The 23,196-nt window shown below is 47.7% G+C and overlaps 7 protein-coding genes across 7 annotated transcripts; 3 read left to right on the forward strand and 4 right to left on the reverse strand.

Annotated features, from left to right (window-relative positions):
- Window positions 1-219: 219 nt before the first annotated feature.
- SERLADRAFT_376970 (uncharacterized protein) lies at window positions 220-2,450 on the reverse strand (the record flags this gene model as incomplete). Its single annotated transcript, XM_007313010.1, has 16 exons — window positions 220-353; window positions 410-761; window positions 819-844; window positions 899-939; window positions 1,001-1,111; window positions 1,190-1,267; window positions 1,334-1,388; window positions 1,450-1,526; window positions 1,612-1,644; window positions 1,704-1,731; window positions 1,798-1,823; window positions 1,883-1,979; window positions 2,044-2,076; window positions 2,147-2,166; window positions 2,230-2,239; window positions 2,310-2,450. 15 exons carry the CDS (start codon window positions 2,361-2,363, stop codon window positions 545-547), a joined length of 906 nt encoding a protein of 301 aa, XP_007313072.1.
- Window positions 2,451-4,481: 2,031 nt separating this feature from the next.
- SERLADRAFT_455971 (uncharacterized protein) lies at window positions 4,482-6,695 on the reverse strand (the record flags this gene model as incomplete). Its single annotated transcript, XM_007313011.1, has 2 exons — window positions 4,482-6,554; window positions 6,609-6,695. 2 exons carry the CDS (start codon window positions 6,648-6,650, stop codon window positions 5,217-5,219), a joined length of 1,380 nt encoding a protein of 459 aa, XP_007313073.1.
- A 2,939-nt stretch (window positions 6,696-9,634) lies between these two features.
- On the forward strand, window positions 9,635-10,160 carry SERLADRAFT_376976 (uncharacterized protein; the record flags this gene model as incomplete). The annotated part of the gene is made up of 2 exons (XM_007313012.1): window positions 9,635-9,974; window positions 10,034-10,160. Coding segments are annotated over 2 exons (150 nt in total), but the record flags the coding sequence as incomplete, so codon positions are not given.
- Window positions 10,161-11,074: 914 nt separating this feature from the next.
- Window positions 11,075-11,564, forward strand: SERLADRAFT_376977 (uncharacterized protein; the record flags this gene model as incomplete). The annotated part of the gene is made up of 3 exons (XM_007313013.1): window positions 11,075-11,112; window positions 11,178-11,295; window positions 11,347-11,564. One exon carries the CDS (start codon window positions 11,375-11,377, stop codon window positions 11,528-11,530), a length of 156 nt encoding a protein of 51 aa, XP_007313075.1.
- A 563-nt stretch (window positions 11,565-12,127) lies between these two features.
- Window positions 12,128-12,730, reverse strand: SERLADRAFT_455976 (uncharacterized protein; the record flags this gene model as incomplete). The annotated part of the gene is made up of 3 exons (XM_007313014.1): window positions 12,128-12,427; window positions 12,516-12,604; window positions 12,670-12,730. 3 exons carry the CDS (start codon window positions 12,715-12,717, stop codon window positions 12,328-12,330), a joined length of 237 nt encoding a protein of 78 aa, XP_007313076.1.
- Window positions 12,731-18,449: 5,719 nt separating this feature from the next.
- Window positions 18,450-20,634, reverse strand: SERLADRAFT_412616 (uncharacterized protein; the record flags this gene model as incomplete). The annotated part of the gene is made up of 1 exon (XM_007313015.1): window positions 18,450-20,634. One exon carries the CDS (start codon window positions 20,428-20,430, stop codon window positions 18,532-18,534), a length of 1,899 nt encoding a protein of 632 aa, XP_007313077.1.
- On the forward strand, window positions 20,620-23,084 carry SERLADRAFT_432848 (uncharacterized protein; the record flags this gene model as incomplete). Its single annotated transcript, XM_007313016.1, has 10 exons — window positions 20,620-20,733; window positions 20,786-20,983; window positions 21,035-21,111; window positions 21,159-21,249; window positions 21,297-21,449; window positions 21,502-21,590; window positions 21,654-21,775; window positions 21,829-22,571; window positions 22,625-22,833; window positions 22,904-23,084. 10 exons carry the CDS (start codon window positions 20,620-20,622, stop codon window positions 23,082-23,084), a joined length of 1,977 nt encoding a protein of 658 aa, XP_007313078.1.
- Window positions 23,085-23,196: the final 112 nt, after the last annotated feature.

Raw genomic sequence — 23,196 nt, forward strand, 5'->3', positions numbered from 1 at the left:
GAGAACAGAAGGTATTCTGCGAAAGTGTGAAAACTCACAAATCCCGGTGTCGTGACACCTCCATCACCACTTCTAGTCCAGACGAGGAAAAAACCTACCTAGCCATCCAACCGACGACAAAGCTTACCTAGCCCAAACATCACGAACAACGGAAATACAACCAGCATAGTCTTCACACCTCCGATGATGTACTTCATGCTCACAACTACCACAATCAAGTGAATATGAAGTATCATTCTTGAGTATGACAATTTTGTGAAGATATCGGGTATCTGCATGTAGAAATGGGGCCTTTGCTCGCGGGAATGACCAGGTGAGTTGTCACAATCATTCATGCCATGCGTTACAACATTCTAAACGACCTAATCAGCTTCACGAAACTAGTCGTTCCACATAGCCAGAAACTCACCTCAGTAGTATACAGATACAGCCGCAAAACGTCAAGTAAACTCTCAGAAATCCGCAGGCTATAGAATAGTGTTAAAATACAAACTTCACCTCGTCTCTTACACGCTCTAGCTGCCTAATCATCATGAATCCGCTCTCATACCACCAGCTCTGAACATCCAAGCTCTAATGGTCTATTTCGCGTGTCCTTGGCGTGTTCGGAAAGTTTCAACGGTAGACAAACCTGAACCTCCTTCATACCCGCAAACTGCACAGTCGACACAGGCAATGTATCTGCTTGCGCATGGGCATGACTTTCCCGCAAGTTGAACAAAATGCGCGATGCTAGTATGCTGTGTAGTACGAGTTGCAATCTGTTACATGTGAAGCATCAGTGAGTGCAGGAAATGCAGCCAATAGAAAGCGCATACGTGTCAAGTGCGTTGGTATATCCATGCTGTGTGAACAATGTTCACATCAACGTGTCAAATAATTGAAGATGGAGACTTACCGGCATGGCAACGTGAATAATAACGTTAGCTACCGATACAGCTTCAAAGCAATGCTAGGTCAGCAAAATGAATAAATAAGAGTACCAGCCAGCAACACGTACTGATCATACACCCCGCATACATCATACTGCCCTTATACAGCGTAATGATCACACAACTACTCGTATGCCGATACTGCTTCATCATCTTGTAGGTCATCAGCGATAACAGCACTGAATGAGTCAAATATTCCAGTTTTCCGTCCATCAGCACTAAATCACAACAAATGATAAAAAAGAGCTGGTACCTACCAGATTCATAGACAGCAAGGAAGGCATATTGGATAGCACCAGATTTTTTACTTGTGAAAACACATCCTCCTGGGTTAGCTAGGGGAGTAGACGGTCAGAACGGCAAGATAGAATGTGTCTATGACTAGAATAGTTTGATCTTACTTTGGCTGCCTGAATCTCTTATTTTACTTGACAAAGCAGCTCCTATGACCAAGACCTAACAAAGTAAGTTAACATTCTACGAACAAGGACAACGTCAAGCGAAGAAAAATACTCACCACAGCAAACGCCAGCAACCATGCCGTCAATTTCTTGCTACGGTCCCAAAATGCTAGTGTCCCCATGAGGAGCAGACCTGAATTGACGCACAGCAAATGTTACAGATGAGACAACCATATCAGCCCATCACAAGGTTCATCCACTAATGAAACTTTGTTTACCTTCCGCAAAGACGACGCATAAAACGTAGATAACTTTATTAACTCTGGGATTTAGCATATAGCCCCTCCTGGAGAAGATTCGATGAACTCACCAGCCGAGCCAGTGCTAAATGGAACGCACTACGCAAAGTAGGAGGTTCAATCTAAGTTAGACTACCACCAACATCAAAACATCAGGACACTAACGTTTCCTCTCTGAGTATGCACAGCAGCTAGCCTCCATCATATCAGGACAAACCACAAGCGAATTCAACTGCCCAGCTCCACTCACCGTATACAGTCATGATAGCAGCAGAAAACGTCACGTAGCGCGAGAGCGTGAACAAGACCCGCATGAAATCCCACTTCCTTCCCCATACCCAACGAACCTGCCGCCGAAGATCCTGGCTGAGTCCATGCGCATAGAGTAAGGTTTTCGGATATATGGCTCACCTCATAGTCGAATGATAGGATGTAATCGAACACCTAAAATCGTATCCGCATTGACAAGTCAGCGCTGGCCGAATGTGGTGTGTGTTGACTCAGGTTCACTTGCCCAAATTGCCAAACCAGCGACTGCCAGAAAATCACGAATGAGTAAGCCCGCCCCAGGGAGGTCAATCAGAACAGAATACACACCATTCATGTACTATCAACCCCAAATTCAAAATGCCGCCTTCTCAGGTCAAATCCACGAAATGCACAAAACAATGACCTACATTTGTCGTCTGCAACTCGGAAAGAAAGACACTGGGATTCGTGAACGTGGTCATCCTCAATTATCTTGCGTCGTATATGTCCAGCATAAGTTGGCACCTGGCCTGAGAGCACGACAGGGCGTAGAGCATAGTCCGTTATATACTGTGACGCGATCATGATGGGCTTGCACGACCCCCTGGGATCAACTCCGCGAGCGCCTGCTGTAATTTCAAAAACTCGCCAAACTTCAAGCTTCAAGTTGATAAGCTTGTGTTCAATTACATCGAAGAACATGCATAGGTTCTACGTCCAGGTAGATGCTCGTCGCGGTGCCGATATGTAGGAAAGGATCATCAGGCCAGGCGAAGAAACTCTGGTCTCCGAGTCGTAGGTCAGGGCCAGCTGTGCAGATGTGTAAGTGGCAGTATCCCTCCAACGGGTGTCTGATAACCGCAATAGCCACAACCGACCCACGTTCCTCAATGTATCTCACCGAGCGTATCCTAGCAAGGAGTCCCACCAAAAAGCGTAAAAAAGCGATGACTAGAAAACCCAGGCTGCGCTGTGCAAGAAAGAAAAAAAAAACAGAGATCACTCAAATTCAAACCCAAGGCAACCAGATCTGTCAATGCAAAAGATCAAAGTTTATCCGCTGTGGAAACGACGACGACAACGACAGCACTGTGCTGATATCCCCAAGGCAGGCGACATAGCTTTATCGTATTGTCAAGATCAATAGGCGAGCCTATCATGAGGGGACGCACGTATCACGCACATTAACATCCGGCACGGCACAACGACCATATCCGAAGGGGCTGGGAGAAGCGATCAGACAAGGTACAAAAGCGAGGTTTCATCATTGTGGAGTCGTGACATTGTTGCAACGTTGATATGATACCGACCATTGAGCCTATTCCTTGTTAAAGCTTGATGAGTCATTTCTTCTTCTTTTGCGGATCAAAACCCATGATCTAGCAAGAACAGATTGCCTCGAACATGACCTGAATCAAAATTTTGATCATGCTACAACGCCACCTAGCCTAACTTGCAAAAATTGTGTCGTCCTTGTCAATATCTTAATCTCTTCGAAAAATGTACCCCACCGCTTCCATGAGGATAATGGTAATGCAAAAATGATTATCAGAAGCTTGATTGGAAGTGCTGAAGAGCGAATTCACGGCTTGATAGCCTATCATGGAAATCACTCACCTGCTCCCAAAAAAAACTGAAAGTCAGTCAAAACCTTTACAGACCATCGCTCGCGATTGAAGCTTCAAAACATCACTTGGGGGACTTACAACCTTGCTGCACCGTTCGCACCTGGATTCATAAGTTTCATGCGAAAACCCACTTTCAATCATCTCCAACACTCCCTCTCATGATTTTGCTGCACGCAAAAAACAGCTAAAATTTTTGAAAATCAAAACTTAATCTTCAGTGATAGGAGGGCGGTGAGAGACGATTCAGGGGGTTCAAGTTGACGATTTTGACACATTTCTTCCATTACAAGTTGTAATGGCCATCCTGTACAAGTACGTAGTAACGCGTTGACCTGACCCAAGAGCCTGAAGAACAGTAAAAAAATTGTAAACGAAAAACCATCAACAAAAATATTCAAACACTCAACGCACCTTACGTGACCTCTCTCTCCTCTCCTCTCCTCTCCTCTATTCAGGAACCCCCGTCCCACCTCTGACCCATCTCATCTCATCTCATCTCCCCACGATGGTCCCGCCCCACCCCCACATGACGCACCATCCAACACCATCGTGGCTTGTCTGAACGTATGTATGCAGGTATGTATATACATACAAATGATACATTGCAACATTGTCCGAGTCGTGCGCCAGATTCACCATTAGCCTAGATTTGATCGCCCGATCTCATTCGTTCCCCCCCCCCTCCCCTTGCACCCATTGACAGTCACCGCGTCGGACCATAGCGCTGTCACTCCCTGTCAGGCTAGATCTCAACGTCAAAAGTTTTAAAAACGGAGCTGTCACCCAAAAACGCGTGTCGAATTATTGGCAGTGACAGCGCTTATCGTGTTCGACATGCCAGTGTTTGCGGCTTGACATTATATAATAGTGCTAATACTAATGCGGTGTGACGGTGTTCATTGACGAACATTCACATGTATCACACTGTATCACATTTGGGCCGCGCGAGTTGTAGGGCCATGCAGGCGTCCGAGTCCTCGGCGAGGCACTTTGCGTTGCATGTTGCAGCGCCCCTCCCTCCCACCCACTAGTGCTCAACGCTCAGCGCTCAGTACGAATGCTGTCCACCCGTCAGAGTCTATCCGCATCGCACATCGACACAGCGTTCCTGCACCAGTACAGTCCTCCGCCGCGCATCAGTCACTCAACACAAGAACCAAAAACGATGGATACACAATAAGGCCCTACCAGGCGCATTAAATTTTAACGATAAACTTGGTCAATGGCGGCGTAATACTGTAGCTACGTAGTTGTAAAAAAACGAAAAGGATGCAAACGATAAACCAGAGAAACAGAATCAAGAAGTTGAAACCTCGAACCCGTTCCTCCCGTCATCCGCTAGCGTAGAAAGAGATGCGACTGTCGAAAAACGTGCTCGTACGTATGTATGTAGGTAGAGAGACATGAATGTATGTATGCGAAAAGAAATGATTCTGGATAATGGGGAAGGTGGGATGATGAAGTGTACGTAGATGAGTAGATGGGATGGGATGGGATAGATGAGTGGAAGCCAAACGAGATGCGTGAACTAGAGCTTTAAATGCCGTCAACACAACATCGAATGCGTGAATGAGGAAGAAAAACAGAAGAGTGGAAAGGAGCGGTCGTCAAAGGGGCGTTAAAAACATAATATCGATATGATACAAATCAGAAACACTGGCCATTCCTCCGAGCAAGGCAATGGTATATCCATCATCACCACCCGCCTCAATGCGCGCACATCACCTTATAATTCTCAATCGTCTTCTCCCTCGGGAACACCACATCCCCCACCGGATCGCCCCTCCCCAGCGTCCTCATTTTCGCCACATCCTTCATGATCAGCAAATCCACACCCTTGTACGCACACGCCATCTTGAGCGCAGGCAACTGAGGGTGTTTTTCGCCGTTGTTCCACAATAGCAACGTCACGGCTCTCAGACCTTCCTCGTCGTCGTCGTCGCTGCGACGACACCTCTTAACGAGGTCGAGCACGGACTGGAGGGGCGTGTTGAGGTCGAGACCTAGAGCGAGATGCTGCATGGTACTTGGCAGACGACCGTGGATTGACTGACACGTCCATGGATTCTCCGTGCGCAACTCTTTGAGAACAGTCATCCTCGTCACCGAGCCAACAAACTCATGCGCGCTCAGCGTAGGCAATGCAAGCGAGATGAGCGACCCGCCCTGCGTATCGGCAAAGTACTCGACCACGCTGGCAGGAGGATCGCGTTCGAACTCTAGAGAACGCAAAGCCGAGCTGTGGAGAAGCCAGTCGAAGAAGTCGAGTGAAGGAGGCGATTGGCAGTTGATGCGGAGGTCATTTAGCGAGCCCGCGAAGGAGGTTGGTATGGTAGGTGTGGGGAGAGTTGGAGGAGGACCGGTTATGGCGAGTGAACGGATGGAGGGCCAAAGATCGAGGAGCGGGAAGATGGCATGAGGGTCATTAGACCAGTTCGTGAAATGGAAAGAGCTGATCTTGGGAGATGCGGCGAGGAGGGAGAGGGTGTGATCGGAGAAGGAAGGGAGAGCGGGAGGAGGACGTGTGCTAGTCGAACTTTCACTAGCGCCGATGCTGGCAGCAAGGTCAAGTGAAGAGTTGGAAGCTGCAGAAGAGGACGAGGCATAGAGGACAAGATTAAGATCATATAAGTTAGGGCAGAGCGTAAGAGCGTTAGCGAATGAAGCATGTGTGAGCGCGTCTGGGTGTTTTGCATCGAGGACGACGCGCATGCGCAAGACGGCGGCACCGAGCATGCGTGCGCGGGCATTGTCGTGGTCAACGGCCTGGCAGAAAGCAGTGTAGGCTGCGTTGGTGCGGAGAGTGACATGCTTAAAGAGGAGTTTCTGGGCATGCGGAGACCAGGACTTTGATACGAGGGAACACGCAGAGAGCAGAGCGGTGTTTGGGGCCAGGGCATCATCAAAGTAGGAAGCTTCAAGGATATTAAGGACTATTTCAAGTGGGATAGGGGGGGTGTTGGGTGCAGATGTGGGAAGAGGAGGGATAGATGCACGGGGGGGATAGGTGGTCGTTAGATCAAAGGATAGATCGTGTTGAATGGTCTGGAGGAGGGAGTCAGAGAAGGGGGAGGGGGGGAAGAGGGCAGGAGGACATACTCGTGAGGCAGGGGTTGTGAGGAGAAAGCTGAAGAAACCCATGATGGAAACGTGAGTGGTCTTGGATGTCGTCGGGGGAAAGAGAGAGAGGAGACATGGATATTTATATTTATACGGCACTGGGACGTGAAACAGCACAACGGACAACAAAAAACACGGAGGGAGTGAGTATGCACCGTGGAAGAACAAGTGTCCCAACTACCGGACCATGCCTGCCATATCGGGACACACCCTCGGGTCCGCGAACTTGGGGGATCGAGATCGCGAGTCGACGGCGTTCTTCTTGTTTGTTCCTGCTTCTCTCGCTTGAACTCGTCGGTGCTCGACCGTTCTGGCAACCGTCCTGCCAGTGGAAATGGCTGTCCGTACAAACCGTGCTTTCCACACAAGCGACCCGCACGGACCACCGCGTGTCTGTCCCTACACTGCCTCGCCTTCCCACACTCTTAATGCCCCTGCACCGTCCCATTGGTCCATCCCATCCCGCACTCTCCGGTCCGACCCCGTCGTGCTGTTCTCCAACGTCCGTTCTGACTCTGCCATCGGAGTCACCCGCGACGACGGTGCCACCTCTGGCATCTTCCTCCACTCCTGTTCCACTTGCCTTTCCACGTAGAAATCCCATCCTTTTAGTCCACACAAAGCTTCCGCGTCCAATCATCCCTATTTCTTATCCACGCCCCTCCTATCCCTCATCCATGTGCTCTTACCCCAACTCTCATCTTTCCTGTTGTCTCTTCATCTCATCCCATCCTTGTTCCACCCGACTTCAATATATCGCCTGTCTTTTTCCATAATCACATAAAACATCAACCCCTTTCCGTCTTCCCCACCCTGAATCACCCACCATTAACCGTTTAAAATCGTCAAGATCGCTCATATGGCTTACTTAACCTTACTCTACTACTACTTCCGTACACGGCAGGTTACCGGCACCCACCTTGCCCCTTTCTCTTTATTGTTTTGCAAAACATGACGGAACAAATAAAATAACGACAGACTTTGGACCTCGGAGCACCATGACTCACTGCTTCCGCATTCCTATTGGTGCCGCGTTCGTCCAATCTGTCTATGCTCACTATTTGCGTCACAAAGTCCGCGCGCCCACACAACTTAGTTGATTCTTCGTAAAGCCCAGCCTGAGTGACTCTGAGACCATGATTCGATCATAGCAAGGTCGATCCCGTCCATTCGTTCATACCACACTCTAACGTACTCGCATTCGAATATTCTTCGTCGAGCTCATTCAATCGGCAGAACTCTCCCTCCCAATTCCGGAAGCGAAAAATGAAGAAAGAAGGATCCTGGTCTATAGTCTGACAGTATTCTGTAACGCTCAGACGCGCCCAGCCCGAGCGCCCACCATGTCAAACTGAGGGCTGCGCGCTTCCACGCATCGCCAGTTTGGATTCTTTCCACTTCAATTGACGACTCCTTGGCTCGTCGGCGATTCTTCTGCCCAGGCTCTCGCCCCGTCACGTTAAGACTTTGGTGACGCAATAGTACGTTTGGGTCCCCTCATGGCAGGTATACTAGTAGGACCTGAGATCCAGAGCTTGGGTCCATGAATGACAACGATGCGGCCAGCTTGACGCTTAACAGCTGCGCAGATACGAACCATTTCAAGCAACTCGATGCCAAAATATGATCACTCGTGCCAAACGCCATATCTCATCAACAGCATCTACTGATACTGATACCCATGATGGCATGTATTGCTAAACACTGCACCAACCACACGTTACGCCGCCGCCGCCGCCGCCTTCTGCGCATCTGCGCAATGCGTTTCTGGAAACTGGATAACGTTGTGCCATCCTCGTGGACCCTCGTGTCGAGTACAAGCAGCCTTCTATATTTGTACTAGTACCATGTTCTTACACTGGCACTTTTCCAGGTACACTGGCATTAGCAAATTATTGTGTCAATGAGCATAGGTCCATGGAAAAAATGGTGATTTTTCTCATTCCCGCCGATGTGCGTGTCAGGTCGAGAATCATTGCGGCGGTTCACTGCCAGTGGACTTTTTGGAACGCATTCCATAAACAACTATCGTCATCATGTGCCATCTTGCCAGCAATTGTTGACTTTTGCTCGATCGTGACTTTGTCGGCGGAGGACTTGAGAAGGGGAAAGACATGGCCCCCCCAAAAGAATGCTCGTGCACATGTACGTATATGACACGGACGCAAGCAGCGTGCACGGGGGTGACTCGCCATACTCCCGCTTCTTGGGGGGGTGTGGTGTATGTATGTAAATCGAGTACGACACGACGTGCTGGGAAGCTCAAAAGCTCTTTGACATGTTACCACTCAATGTTCGCCAATCGGAAATGAAGACCGACCTCATCGTGTCAGGTACAGTATGGCACAGAATTGAAACCGTATGGGTACGGTATCGAGTGACTGGGAAGCACGAGCACGAGCACTTGACATAACCGGCTTGACCAGTGCCCGACAGAATGACACATAATATTTAATTTTTACTAGAACACGTTGTACTCGAGTACGAGTCCATGCGACACAGGCGAGGTCGGCGTCGGGAGAAATCCCCACTTGAATTTGGCGAGCCCATTGTACTTTCTGCATGTGAGAGAGAGGTGTATCACACGCAAAGATAGTTGCCGGAAGAAGAGCGGAAATGAGGTTTTTGGTTAGATGTTTATGATGACCGGACACCGCCGCCTCAGCCTTTCCATCCCCATCTCAGAACTCGATGCCATCCCAATTTCAATGAATGGGCGCTACAAACAGGTGGACAGCACATTTATTTGGGAACAGCCTATGACAAAGATCGCAATTATTGACGCGCATTTAATTGGCCAACAGCCTAACTTGAGTGGGGGGGGCGTACTGGTAGCATAGCTTCAATGATACTGTGACCTGACTGATATAGCCAAAGCTGATGAGATCCTCCGAGTCAGTGCTCGTCCTTCCAGAATGATTGCTTCTAGCGACGGTACAGCTTTATCTTACTTTTTGAGTTTTTGTTCGTTTGCTCGATGATGATTATGATCATGAATCAGGTCTAGTCAGGAAAGAATACGAATCAGAACGATGGATGGATCATGAAAAAGAATCGAAGAATGACGATAGTTCCGATGAGCGATGAGCAACTCTGAGAGACTCATTTCGCTTTCGCTTTTCTTCATTTCTTCGATGGCGCTCATGGATAAATAAGGTGACGATGATGGCATGAGCTCACGAACCAGAGCTTGAATGATGCACATGAGTCATCGTTGTTCTTGTTTGAACCCTGTATGGCATGAATATATACTAGTGCAACATTGTATGGGCGTCTGATGATCTAAAGATGGCTGACCAGCGACCAGCTTTGAGAGACCCATTTCGCTTCGACTTTCCTTCGTTTCTTCGAATTCGATATCATGAACTCATGAATAAATAAGCGAAATGATAGCATGAACTCACAAACTCGCGAACCATAGCTTAATTGATGCGCGTGTTCATGAGTCACCGCTGCTCTCCTTTGAGCCCCGTAAGGAAGGATTGTATGGCAATGGCCAGTAGAACAATGAGCGTCTGTTGGTCTATTGTACTTTTTTGTTTTTTTAACGAATTTTGTAAATTGCAAAGCGTGATGTCGCATCATGGAAGGGTGCTTACCGAACGGCACTACGTCATGGATGGCCTTGATAGGGTTACATTGGGTTGATGAGTGGCTTTTACGACTCGGAATCCTTCCATCTTCCATTTGAATCTGATCAATGAAATATCGAATGACTTGGATAGGAGCAGGGCCCGATTACTCACAAACTTCTTTGGATTAACGAATATATCTGAAAGGATATACAACGACAGCGTTTATTTGAATGCCGCATCACAGAGAGGTTCTGAAAGCATGAGACTCTCACATGTTTCATGCCTCCCCGCCATCATCGCATCGTGATATTATACCACTAAGCACGCATGTCGGAGGCTGTATAACTGAAAAAAAAGGCTTGGGTGGATGTGAGAACAAAACGAGTTTTCGGAGCTGGTCGTTCAGAACTACTGTAAGGAGATAAGGTAGGCCCACGCTTTTTCGTGTCAAGGGGAGCACGAGCTTGAGAGATATTCAGCATGGTATGCCAGACAGATGAATGCCAAGGAAAGGACGGGTGGTTTGGGATAATGTGCTGACGTTTTCCCCGTAAGCATTATGGTCCGAGGTTTGTCAGCGTCCAAGATTGGTTTTAGTCTAAGCTGAATCCATGTGGCAAGCGCCGTGCGACGGCAGATGCTAGAGGATAGTGCTTTCTATGCTGGAAAACCTACTAGTAGTATCGTAACTGAGAGGTTGATCCAGGGCTTCAAGTCCGTGGAGCTAGAGAGGTCAAACTTTCAAAGGATGCTTTCTGTGGGTCAGGGATTCATATCGTTGAGTAGAAGCTTCGGTGAAGAACGTATTGTAAACACCATAGGTTTGAAGCACGCCGTGGACAATATCCAAGGACCACGATAGGTGACATGGGAACTCATCTGAACAATCCTGATCAGTCCCCATGCACCTTTCGCCATTCAAACGACAAGCGCTTTTTAGTCAAGTCTGCGGGTCTGAAAGAATGGCACCAACATTCAGTGTTATTTGTGCTTTGCACTTGGCGAACTGATAGGCCGAGCTCCTGGCCAACACTGTTAAGCGCGCGATTGGAGATAGAGGGGTGCACTCTCGTCTAATGAACATTTAGTGTCTGTGCTAGGATCAGGATCTCACGAATATAAACGACAGGATGGATGCTTACCGTAGACCTTGTCTGGAATACGATACAGATGTTCTCCAAAGTATTGGCGATAGTCTTGGTGAGGCTAGGGTGTGGTCCACTTGACGAATGGCATGTTGGAAGCTTACTATTGGACGCTGTGGAGATAGACGAAATCCCATTCGACTGGTCTTGCTCTTGGCATGCACGTCGACTCAAGGCGTAAGCCCACTGACTATGCTCGGTGCCCGAGCTGCCCAGAGACACTGTAACCGTGTTCGTACCTCAGGCTCACACACTCACCTCTGACGCTACCTCATACGTTAACTTCATTACCCGCCCAGTACTAGCCCCAATGGGTCGCCCCTAAACAGAGCTTAGGGCGCAGGGGAGGACAAGCCAAAAGCGATAGATATAGCCTAAACCAGCCACGATGGTGAAGTGACGGGGGTGAACCTCTTCGCGAATCTTCCACAAAGGTCGAGACGGGAGCCGCGAACCCATTGGTATTGGATTAGATGTAATATGAACTAGATGGGCCAGCGTGTTCTTGCCCTCAGCTTGTTGAGTCCATTCAGCGTCTGGTCTGATGGCCGTGTGGGAAAACAAACGGCCCACTTGCTGTACGAGAATAGTGATCAAGAATAGACTTGGTAAGCTCCCCGTATCGATCATGAGCGGTAGTGAGTGACAGCGGCGTACCAGAGATGAAGTCTTTTTGGAACGGCATCTTCGTGAGACATGAGAACGATACTATCTGATATGGACTATGCTGTGGCTTCATGCATATGGCGAGAGACAAGAGTAATTGGCAGGCCTAGCCTGGCCTTGGCGTGTCGAACCAATCGTTGAGCATCGGTGGTGTCCGAATCCTCGGTGGTCCTGCGAACGAGTAGCCAACCTGAATTTAGATCGTTCGGCGATCATATGATACAGTAAGCATGCCATATCCCAGCGCTAAACCTCGGTCTTATCTCCGCATTCAGCTAAGCAGTTTGACCACGATGAGTTCGATTCGAAGAATCAGAAATAAAGCGTTAACGTATGTGTAGTAGGCATATGCTTTCGCTGCAGCGTCGGCACGGCATTTTCGACGCTGGCACCATATCGCGATATAGATAACCTAAAAGTTGAAAAGTGTGTCACGATGTGCAGGCCGACTGAGGGAAGAATCGAGAGAGAAGTGCTGTATTTGTGATGTCCGCACGTACCTTGCAGCATCACAATTTCGCCATCCAGTCCAAGAAAATGCGGCGCTCTTCATGGAATGTTCGAGGGAGGCTAATCGCTCTAAAGGGTACTTGAAGAAGCATTGTCCGTTACATATCCTCCACGAGTCCACGTATGTGGTGGTGGTGGACGTACGTTTGGCATTTGTGCCATAACATGTCTTGGCACGTCATGGTCGTTCATTGAGGCCAAACACAATACAGCGCCTGTTGAGCAATAAAACTCGAGATAAATTCAAGTGGAAGCAGTGCGCTGCGGAACGTTGCCAACCATCCATTGGCAAGCCTACTTGCCAAAACAAGCATGCGACGGTTACAGTGGTATTGGTCGGTGATAAAATTATCAGATTACGATTACGTTTAATGCGAGTATATGCACGCTTACTTACTCAGCGGGGGGCCTGATCCTTCAATCAAGGATTTGACCTGTCAATAATGAAATACGATGCGGACAACGTGTTTGCATGCAGTTGATGGTTTATCGGGTTATCACCACTGATAGTGCCTTGCGAGCACATAGGAGCGCAAGCATGTGTACGATTAAGGGTAGGATTTCATTATGCGCTGGTGCCCTGTGGAAGGCGTCTGAAGAATGGGCGTTTGGCTTGTCATTCCTCCACATGTGTCGGAAGAGTGATCACGGGAGAAGGTGAAGAGAGGAAGAGCGAGCATATGCAAACAGAAGTCAGGCGCCTTCGATCGAGCTGGTCCAGACTTCGAGTCTAGGGAACGAAATGACTATTCAAGCATTTTTGTGGTTGGTGCTGCCCCCGAGGAGCTCGGCACGAAAGACGGGGTACTGTCAACGACAAGCAACGTGGAAAGGAAGTTGCTGATATGAATGGGTAAGAGATGAGGACCGGGAAGAGACGAGAATGACAACCGTGTATGAGTGAATGAGGGTGTGCCAGAAGGACGTCCTCCACATGGCCATGAATGATAACAGACATGAAAAAAAAACATACCAATCCCAAAATACCCCGGTCCCGCGGGGAGGCGCAGAATGAACAAGGTTCCGTTTCGCTGTTGCCATGGTCAACCAAGCTGCAATTGTTACATGCAAATGTAGCGATAAACTCAGTACGACGCAGGCAAACTTTGTAGGAGTCAATAATCTCTAATCTCAACCGGCTTCCCTTTGCGTCCCTTTGCGTATAGAGCTACGGAAGCGCGGATCGCGCGTCTATTGTTAATACTCGCCATATATCAAAATAGTGTGCGCTGTGGAAGGTTATATGAGAGTCAAATGGAGTGATACCTGCATTGAATGTACTCTGAAACATGAGCCTGAGCATTTATTTCAGGAGGTGGCGTGTGCGGAGAATCGTACCGGTCGATATGCGATGGACGACGCAGTGGAACGAAGAATTAGGAGGTCCCTAGTTTCTACTGGTTCTTTACGCGGAAAAGGGTGAACATTGGAAGTATCCGTGGGAAGAAGGTCAGCCTACGTTTGATCGCCGTGGACATTAAAAGATCATCAAAAGAGATAACGCGAGGAGCCCCTGTCCGGTCGTGTCCGCATCTTCATGGTACCATAGGTTCGTAGTGATACGAACGCGGGACTCCTCTTGTTGGAAGAATCAAGTTAGGAGAACGGGGGAAAGGAGCCGAACTGCAGTATATTTGGTGAGAGTCTGATATAATTTCGAACTTATAGAGTAAGTAGCTGCTCATACTTTATCTACTTCGCTGTCGTTGCAGTCACTCGATGTGGATTAAATGATAATGGCCCTGATCCCGTCGAAGGGGGTACTATTGCCATCACCGCAGCACCCCTAGATATAGTAGTAAAACCAAAAATCAATGTGTAGTCCGCGGAACGCAACAAATTTGAAAGTTGGGGCTTACCACTTCGATTTGACGCGTCGAATGGAAGGTGTGCATGGGTGCAGTGACGCCACATCTATTATACCGAATCATGTTGATGCAAATAATATAGCCTCGTGAACTAGGCCAGAAGATTGGTGACGGCTTTTTAGCAGCCTATCGTTAACATGGAATAAGTATTTAGAACCAGAGTCTATAACGCGCCTTAACACGTGATTCGGACTTTCAGTGAGGCGGCAGTGACATCAAAAACTGTCTCATGATGAACATGCTCACCCGTGTAGCAGGAACCAAAGATACGCCTCCCCTCTCCATGGGGAGTTAAGAAGACCGTGACCCAAAATGCAAATGTACAATGGCGGCCTACGATGACCTCGATCAGAACACTGAAACGGAACATTAATGTATGCGCATTTTCTAATGATCCGAGACTTTGCTTACGATAGTTTCAGGACACGACATCGTTTCCGTGCCTATCTGACTAGTTCAAGTAGTCGCAGGACCAGATATGGTTAACACACAGCATGGCCGGCGACTACTTGAACTAGAAAATTGCCAGGCTTGATTACTCTTCGTTGGGTTTTATAATCGAAGTCCAATAGGGTAACTCGAACCTACGAGCGCGCCGAAAAGACACGTAATCCATTTTCACCACATCATAGTGAGGCATCCAAGTGGTGCTGACTTGGAAGATTATAGAAGGGACCCGCCGAAGTTTTCAAAAATCTCGTCCCCTTCGAAGTTTTTTCCCAGAGATCGTGGCAATGGTCAAAGACAGAGCTGTTGAGCATCGCTCATATTGACCTTTATATGCATTTGATTTTTATGGATAGGGTGAACGTTGTTGGTACGATGGTCGAACATCCGGGTCAAGCACTCGGAGTGCACTCGACTCGGAACGGAACGAAGAAAGAAAGAAGAAAAAAAAGGCATCAGCCACGAAAGCCAAAGGACACCAAATACATAACACTCGCATGCAGCTCTCAGTGGCGCCGTGGCACAACAACATTCCATCCAACCGCCAACCGCCGCCGTAATACACCACATCCTAGTATTTTATCCTAGCCTTTATTTACTCCCTCCTTTTCTTTGACTGAAATTATGTCCAAATCATCGTTGTCGTCTGTCGTATCCAATCTCGTGCGTGCGTCGATGGGTGCGTCGGTGTCCAACACCGTCACAGACGAAGACCTCGACCGGCACGTCGCAGAACTTATCCTTAAAGAGGCAAAACAAAAAGCAGAGAAGTATGGGAAGGATGGGATAAGGGCTTACCTGCCAAATGTGTGCGTATATCGACTTTTATTGTTCAAAATGATGCTCACAATGTTTGTTTGATTCGATTTAATTCATCTATAGTTCAGACCCAAACGTCCCACGAACGAATAAACGCTTCTTGTCCTCTATAATACGTAGTACGGACGATCACAACAAGACTATACTTCGTACACAGGCACTTGCTGCACAGGAAATCAAACGTGAGAGGGAGGAGGAAGAAAGGAGAGAGAGAAGAGTAAGGGCGGAAGAGGCCGTTGAGGCTGAGAGGATGAGAAGACTGATGGGTGGAGGGAGAAGGGATGGATGGAGCACAGAGAGAGACAGAGAAGGAGGTAGGGACAGAGACAAGGACCGAGGGAAGGAAAGAGGCTTCAACGAAGGGAGGAGGAGGAGGGAAAGAAGCTGGGAGAGATACGAAGACAATGATACCCGTAATAAAGAGGAGCGACGAAGTGGGCGGCACCGTTCACCACGTGGCTCGAGCTCAGGTCATCGTCACAGTCGTCATGTATCCCGAGAGAGAGACGATACATCTGACGAACGTAGGAAGCGCAGACATAGGCACGAGAGCGAAGAACGGCGTGGGGACTCTCAACCACGTTTTTATGGAATCAGACGGAGGTCTAGTCGTTCTGCCTCACCCCGACACCAACGCGAGCGCTCGTCTACTACAAACACTTCTGCGCAAGATATCCGCGAGTCGCGTAAACATTCTCGATCAAGAAGTCCAATCTCAGATGCATACCAAGCTGGTGAAAGTGCATTGAAGTCACGATCACGATCACCTTCGACAGAAGCACGTTTAGACTCGCTGATTAATGGGCACAGTCTACCATCTAAGTTGAAACCGCAGTCGCCTTCCTCGTCACATACTCGTTCACCTTCGCATTCGCCGCCTCGTTCACGACCGTTTAAATCCTCCAATCTTCATGTATCCACGTCCTATCAATCTTCTAAATTCGCTAGATTAACGTCCCCTTCTCCCACCTCACCAGCCCCAACCCTCCCTTCGAAAATGGATAAATATTTTGAACCATCCTATGATCCCCGCTTGGACACAGCCCCACTTGCTGTTCCTTCCATACCATCCACCGGCCTGGTGAGTGATGCAGCCTTCGAGGGGTGGGACCTCATGCTCGAAGTTATCAAAGCGAGACGGGAAGAGAAGGAGGAACGAAAGAGGTTGGAGCGAATGGGTATCAGCAAGGAACAGACAGGGAAGAAATCAAAGAAGAAGGGTGCCTTGGCGATGGAGACCAGTGGAGGGGAAAGTATTATGGATATTGAGTATAAGAAGCGGGGGAGTGTCAGGGAGTGGGACATGGGAAAGGAAGGATTTTGATAATGGCTACTGCGGGGATCCTGTGTACGTTTTGTTGAGTATAGGACAAGGGTGGATAGATAAGTTTTTATTACTTTGTTTATTAGGCCTGTGTTGGCGATATTTATTCTTCTTGCTCTCGCCGAATACGATATCCCCTTGGATTTTCGATTTTGGAAGTAGGTCCTGGGCATCCTCGCAATGCAATTAAACCAAACTGTGCATTTTACTTTCACGTATCGAGATATATCCATATCAACTTCTGGAGATCGCATTGATATCTACATTAGCTGGCTCATTCGGGCGTTCAACAATCAACGCCTGAAAGTGATCTTCTTCCAGGTAACTGTAGTTTATAAATTACTATAGAAAAAAGCAGTTGGACTAATTGATAGATACTCTCCGGTTGTTGTAGGTATTGCCTCCAAGCTCACCTTCTTTTTGAGCCCTGTGGAATTTTGTGGAAGCTTGGTGACTGTTGACGCTAAGGGTGAGTACCACAATACGACTCGGAAAGGCGTAGGATATACAAGCGAGGTTACTTGTGACCATCGTTAATTTTTCAGAAACGACTATGCTTACGAGCTCCATCGTCTCTACTTCTCAGTCAAAGACGTAGACATGCGCTAGTCCTCATAGTTATTTTTGATCCACCGACTCGTACTGGCAGTGTGAGTTCTATGTACCACAACGCAGTTCTTTCCTGATCAAACATCGAACAGCTCTCCTGTCGCTGTACTTTAGTTGGTAAGGACTTTGCAAACAATTTCCTGCCGAGCTACATGCTGACTATGCAAATCGCAAAGTAGCTACTACAGAGCACTATCGGTGCAGAAGATGATGCTTGCGGCAAGCATGCAATTGAAGCTAAACGTTATTTATACAGGCGTGCTCATTTTGCGAACCTTTGCCTGTTGGGAACAGAATAATTGAGCTGTTGACATAGCTGCTTGTAATGACATGGTGAGCATTGTTCAATATTAGTAACATGGTTTGTGTCTCAAATCTATCCATGAAAGATTTCTAGTTGGAATCAACTATCTTAAGTGCTATCGACTCAAGAAGGAGCTGGATAACTGATACTGTACCTGTACATACATCGTGAGATGGTATGGAACGTCTTACTTATATATCAGGGTCCTCAATTCACTAACACTTGGCCAAAAGTTTTGTGGTATACAGCAATTTGTTTATCAAGTCCCAACAATTTGAAAGGATCTCCCCCTCTTGCAAAGCCTTGCCAAGTCGTTGCATCGCTGGCAGTCACACTTGTAACTTGTAATGTGTTACTCGAAGGCTACGATGAACTCAAACTTTGACGGATGTATTGCAAGGAGGGATAAGGCCAAAAGACAAGAAAAAATTGCTTTCTATGGCGATCTTGTATATTTTCCCAAAGGTGGATAGTAGATATATCGGGTTCATATGAGCGGAATTTACAGAACTTATTCATCGTAATCTCAGCTCAATCTTGACGAAGTGCTTAGAGTTGAAAGATAGGGATTGGTATAAGAAACCAGCGAAATCAAGTGCACATACACATAACTTATAGCATCATGACACCTGTACCTACTGGCCAGTCTCCCCTAACCACCCTTCCCACTCCCTCACTACGCGTTGCAATTCACTCTCTTGCTTTTCCGTGTCATCTATATCCTCGATACCATTACCGTTGTTTTCATCCTCGCTGAAGCGCCATGGATCTCGAATGCCCTTCATCTCGTCCCACTCTCCCACACCAAACACTCCTTCTACAACTGCACGACGTAAGAAAGGGCTGAGCAAGCGACAATAAGCGGCGCCTGCTAGACGCAGGACTTGCAACTCTTTGGGTGCTTCATTCTCTCCCGTATCCTTCAACCACTCTCTAGCGTAAGACAGTAATTCTTTCCCTCCTCTTCCTAGTGTGCTTTCGACGATACCTAACGCGACGCTCGTCGTAGATACAGGAGCAAGAAGACGCAGCCGATTTAACGCTCGAAGGAAACCATTGACGAGCTTTGCGATTGGAATGAAGGAAGTGATGGTTGTAGGAGGAGATGTCGGTGATGACGAAGGAGAAAGGTGTAGCACAGAGAGTGAAGGCAAAGTTGTGGACGCGTTAACCAACCATTCCGATGGTTTCTTGCCCTTCTTACTGTCTCCCCTGCCCTTCCCTTTCGCTATATTTACGTCCTGGATAAAATCATCCACTGCTCCTTCTAGGTCAGTCCTGAGCCCACTGACAACAGCGGCACATATCAACGCGCCTACCATAGTATGAAAATCAGTACCCACGCGTGCCAAGGCAGAGGTGCAGTAGCTAAGCTGGGTGGAGAGTGGGGCGAGATGAGGGTGGGCGGAAGGCAGATGGGTGCGGAGTGTTGGCAGGAGAAGGGTGAGAAGCGTTTGGACGAGTGGAGCGGGGAGAGCTTGAGTGAGGGGCGTAGTACTAGTGATGGTGGTGGAAGTTGGTGCGGAAGAAGCGTGTGAGGTATGCGATGGAACGGAGGCGTAAGTAGAAGGTGAGCGGTCGAGAAAAATGGTGGTATACTGTGTCAAAATATCGTACGCGCCTTCACGCCATATATCAATATATTTCTTTAGGTATCTCGCAACGTCCTCTCCTTCCCTCTCTCGTTCTCGTTCTCGCTCTTCTGCACTCTTTTTTGTATGACCATCGGTTTTGGATGTGCCGCCGAAACTGGCCTGTCCTACGCCTTCAAGGGCACTTCGTAGACAAGCGACGCGTGCACTGACAAATGCGATGGCCAGTTCATCTTCTTGGAGAGCCTGCATCCTGCGTAAGAACTGGACTGCCTTCCAGAGTGCTGGGAGCTTTCTTGCGGGTTCGTGGAGCGTGTTAAGAAGGAGAAGTCGCATTGCATGCAAGGAGGCGGCAATCTGGGCTTGCAGAGAGTTTGTAAGAGCGTTGTCATCAGCAGAGGAAGACAACGCAGAAGACGCATGAGCTGCAATGGCCAGAGCCTCTGCATACATTCCATTCCTCACGCACGTGTCGATGAGCACTGGGACATCAAGCAGATCGCGTAGCTTGTCGTGTTGCTCAAGTACATGCTTTGCTCTTTGGCGTTCCTGCAGAAGCGAGTGTCCTGTCGTATCGCGAAACTGACGTGCAGCATCGTCGAGAGCAGGAAGGGCGGTAGTAAGAAATGCTGAGAGGGCGGTGTCGAGCGACGAAAGTGAGGAGAGGAGCGCGGTGGATGTGCGATGCAGGGAGAGAAATGTTGGATAGGATGTGTGCGTGAGCGTCGTGAGCGACGACGTCAAGGTATGCGACTGAGTTGTGAGCGTTGATGGCGTCGACAGCAGCTCGGGGAGAGAAAGAGAGGGTAGCTGGGAAAGGTATGCCGTTGACGGCGATGACGAGGCAGAGAGGAGGTCGCTGAGGGTGCTGAGCTCGCTATTCGTGGAGTCTTTGAGCACTGCGGTCATTGCAAGTAATGAGGGTCGGTCATGCGTGCTCATCGTTAGCCACGACGAGCTCAGTACTTTCCACGTGAGTTAACTCAAATAGGCGAGACAATACCGAGTCAGAGGGTCGTGGGAAGCAGTAAATTAGCTCCTATTCGCGAGAAAAAGAAACGCCTACAAACACAATCCCAAAAATATAAATTGTAAAATACGCGATGGTAGTTTCAGTTTTTCTTCTTACCAATGGCTCCTGCAATGAAAAAGGCTAAGCCCTCCTCTGCCGCTCGCGAAAAGGACGACGATGCTCACACGAAAAAACCCTGGATCACAGACATGCCTTTAGATGTCTTGTTTGAGGTAGGTTCTACATCTGAAGCTTGTCAACTTCGACGTGAACGAGTTTATTTAGATATTCAAGCACTTGCCAGCTTTGGCCCTGTTGTATCTCACATGGACTTCAAAAGACTTTCGTGCACTCCTACTGAGTCGCTCCAGGACGCGTCGCATCTGGCAGGATGCTCTTGCAGAAGTTAAATATCTCCCATCAACTCCTCAATATATGAGCGAGCCCGCATACACTCACCTGGCGTTCATATCTACTTGCCATGTACGTGTTGATTGTTGAATTTGACCGCTTGTTCGCTAAAGATTTGTGTAGATATGTCATAGGACTTCGTGTCATTCCATCCTGTGGCACTTCCGCGTACGCATGTGTGAAGAGTGCATACCATCCAAGTAATGGGTTTTCCATGTACTTTTGGATATTTCTCAAGTCTATTTAGATTTTTTCATGGCAAGCTAGAAAGTCTCTTTTCCGGTCGTCTCTCTCAACTTGCCAAAGAACATGGACGTAAGCTACTTCCGCTAGGAAGAGTCCGCAGTTGTGTGTAATTTTCTATTATAGATTCTGATCTGCGCAGTTGACGCCTTTCCCTGAAGATTCTCATGAATTTTATTACCTTCCCGATGTTGCACATCTCCAAGAACAATTCAATGCTCTGCCCCAAAAAGATGGTGAAATATTCGATGATTTTTTGCATCAACGCCTCCAACTCACCTCAAATATTTATGAAGTAAGCACATGATTAAATACTTAGCTCTTCATTTTACGACCGAGTCTTGTAGCATGCAATGCAATGTTCACGCTGGATGCAACAGGTGGAAAAGGCCCGTGAGGAAAACAGAAGAAAGCTCATTTCTACACGAGAGGCTGCGTCAGTGAATTTTTCTAAAACATTTCTCAAGTTTTTTCATAAATTATTCTCTTTGGACCCAAGCATCATCGAACGACTGACAAAGGCCGGATGGGGCGAGGAGCTGGGTCACATTACGCCATTTAATTCTAGAAAATTTTTGCTACTTCCGGAGGTTAACAAACCTGAAGAGCTCGACAATATGGGTAAGGTTTTCCAGTCCCGGTCAGTAATATTTGTGCCCACTAATGATGCACAGAATGGGAAAATATCCTTCCGGCGCTCGTCAAGTGTATGGAGTGTTACAAACGTTGTCGTATCGAAAACCTCCAACGTCCAGCCTTCAGAACACGGTTTGATTCATTGAATACTTCAATCGAAGATGCATCGCGAGCCACAACCACGAAACTCGATTTCTATCCGCGTCCAGTAGATATTTGCCATTTACCTGAAGTGCGGCGCCTATTAGATGTGGAATATGATACCAAGATCAACTACAAGTATCTGAAGAAAGAACTCAAGTCAATTGCGCCTGGCCTTGTGGGAAAGTGGTATAAAGATGTCCTGCAAAATTTTGAAGATCACCTGCGCTCTGATATCAAAGTCGATAATGACGTCAAGGTTCTGGAACTGGCCGCAATGAGGTTTACTTGCAGGATGTGCTCAATCACATTAGAGTATCCCATGGTTCTCGTTCACAAGTGTTTATATGGGCGTTCTGGTTGTCATAACATAGTAGATACTATGCATAAAGAAGAGCGCAAAGATGACCTTCAAGGGGTGTATTCGACGTCTGCAAGAGCTTTTTATGGCACGTACCCTTGGTCATGCCAGCCCATAAAACCAGTCATGTGGGGAGATCGAATTAAAAACCTGTTTAAAGCATGTGATCAAGATCCTGGACGAGCGACTGCTGTGGATATGGATAGACGAGATGCAAGGGTTACTTGCAATCAGTGCTTCAGTTCTCGAGGACGGGTTGTCATGACTTGGCGAGCTGCGGTACGATAATCTTAATTTTACATAAATGAAATTACTGATTTATCATATCCAAGCTGGACCATTGTATTTCAGAGCATAGGACACCTAATTCATCTTCGATAAAATGGTCACTCATAACAGGTAGAGAAGAAAGACAGGCAAGAGCTATAGAAGAATCCTATATGGAGCCCCGCATACGAAAATATGAACAGCAGCAGAATTGGGCATGTCTTATCTGTTCACGTGTGGGTACGAAGAGAGATATGATAACCCATGTTGTCAGGTAAGTCGGTTCCACGCATTCTTGAGAATACAATGTCTTTAATTTTGGTATTGCACATTTCGCTAAACAGGCACAACATCCTCGCTAATGATGCTGAGGAAGGCAAGCATTACCACCGGAAAATAGACTCGCCACCCATCAGGGTTGAATCAGTGATGGTCTTCTTCAAAGGAATAACCAAGTATGACCTTGACTCACGCGACGTAGACTGGCTAGTGCAAGGTCGAGCAGATTACTATGATTCGGACTAGTGCATTGTCATACAGTGTGCATGCCTCTAGCGTATAACATTAACCTCTTGTCAGTCTCTCTTGCCGGCGTGAATATTGATATATATGTGTACAAGCTATTGTTTTGATCGCA

The sequence above is a fragment of the Serpula lacrymans genome, assembly GCF_000218685.1.
Source record: "Serpula lacrymans var. lacrymans S7.9 unplaced genomic scaffold SERLAscaffold_1, whole genome shotgun sequence".
Lineage (NCBI taxonomy): Eukaryota > Fungi > Basidiomycota > Agaricomycetes > Boletales > Serpulaceae > Serpula > Serpula lacrymans.